The 849-nt window shown below is 46.9% G+C and overlaps 1 protein-coding gene across 1 annotated transcript in view; it reads left to right on the top strand.

The window, feature by feature from the left end:
• Positions 1-338, top strand: part of LOC105501952 (putative golgin subfamily A member 8E) — a 7,747-nt gene extending 7,409 nt beyond the window's left edge. Inside the window, exon 6 of the mRNA XM_011928092.1 lies at positions 154-338. Coding sequence (XP_011783482.1) covers positions 154-338 — 185 coding nt within the window. The remainder of the gene's footprint in view (positions 1-153) is intronic.
• The last annotated feature ends 511 nt before the right edge of the window (positions 339-849 follow it).

Here is an 849-nt window from a genome sequence, read left to right as displayed (position 1 = left end):
CCTGCTCATGAGCCCAGTCCAGGAGCCCCACCCCCCCAGGAGCTTGGGGCTGCCGACCAGCACGGTGGTGAGTGGAGCCCTCATGCAGGGCGGGCAGGCAGGAGCAGGAGGCGCTTGCACTGTGCTCAGATCCCCGCCTCCCTCTCTCCAAAGATGTTTGTGAGGTGAGCCTCACCGACAGCGCCGAGCCTGCGCAAGGAGAGGCCAAGGAGGGTTCTCCCAACGACGACCCTACTGCACAGCTCATCGTGCAGGACCACCAGGAGCACCCAGGCTTGGGCAGCAACCACTCTGTGCCATTCTTTTGCTGGGCTCGGCTGCGGAGAAGAAGGAGATAAATATCACAATCATCAAAGAGCTGGTCAAGACATTTTTGAAAAAGAAACAAAGTTATGGGGTTAATCTCCTACACAATCCATTTACTTCATTTGAATGTTAGAGACGCTCATGATTATTTGTGCTTCTAAATTATAGTTTTATTTGTAAAAATTTAAGAGAGAGTGGGTCTCTTTGGCCTTCACTGAGGTTCACTCTGGCATCCTTTAGCATTTTCCTTTTTTAATTTCATAATTGTAGGCCATTAGCATGCATATCGAGTTTGCCCTTATGTGGTGGGAGTTCAAACACCCAAAGACCCACTGTTTGCACAAAACTGTTCTTACCGTTTGGAATAGGCTGCCATGCTTTTTTAATGTTATTGCAGCATGCATATTCATGACAGAATTCAGAGAAAATTTGCTTATGTTTTACTATTATTTGATCCAATCTTAATCACACTGAGCTCTTCATTAGCTCAATATGTGGTTTGCCCCTAAGTGTGCACTGTTGATTACTTTGTAATATGCCACT

This window comes from Colobus angolensis, unplaced genomic scaffold, assembly GCF_000951035.1.
Source record: "Colobus angolensis palliatus isolate OR3802 unplaced genomic scaffold, Cang.pa_1.0 Scaffold762, whole genome shotgun sequence".
In the NCBI taxonomy this organism is placed as follows: Eukaryota; Metazoa; Chordata; class Mammalia; order Primates; family Cercopithecidae; genus Colobus; species Colobus angolensis.
This window is presented reverse-complemented; position numbering and strand designations above follow the sequence as displayed.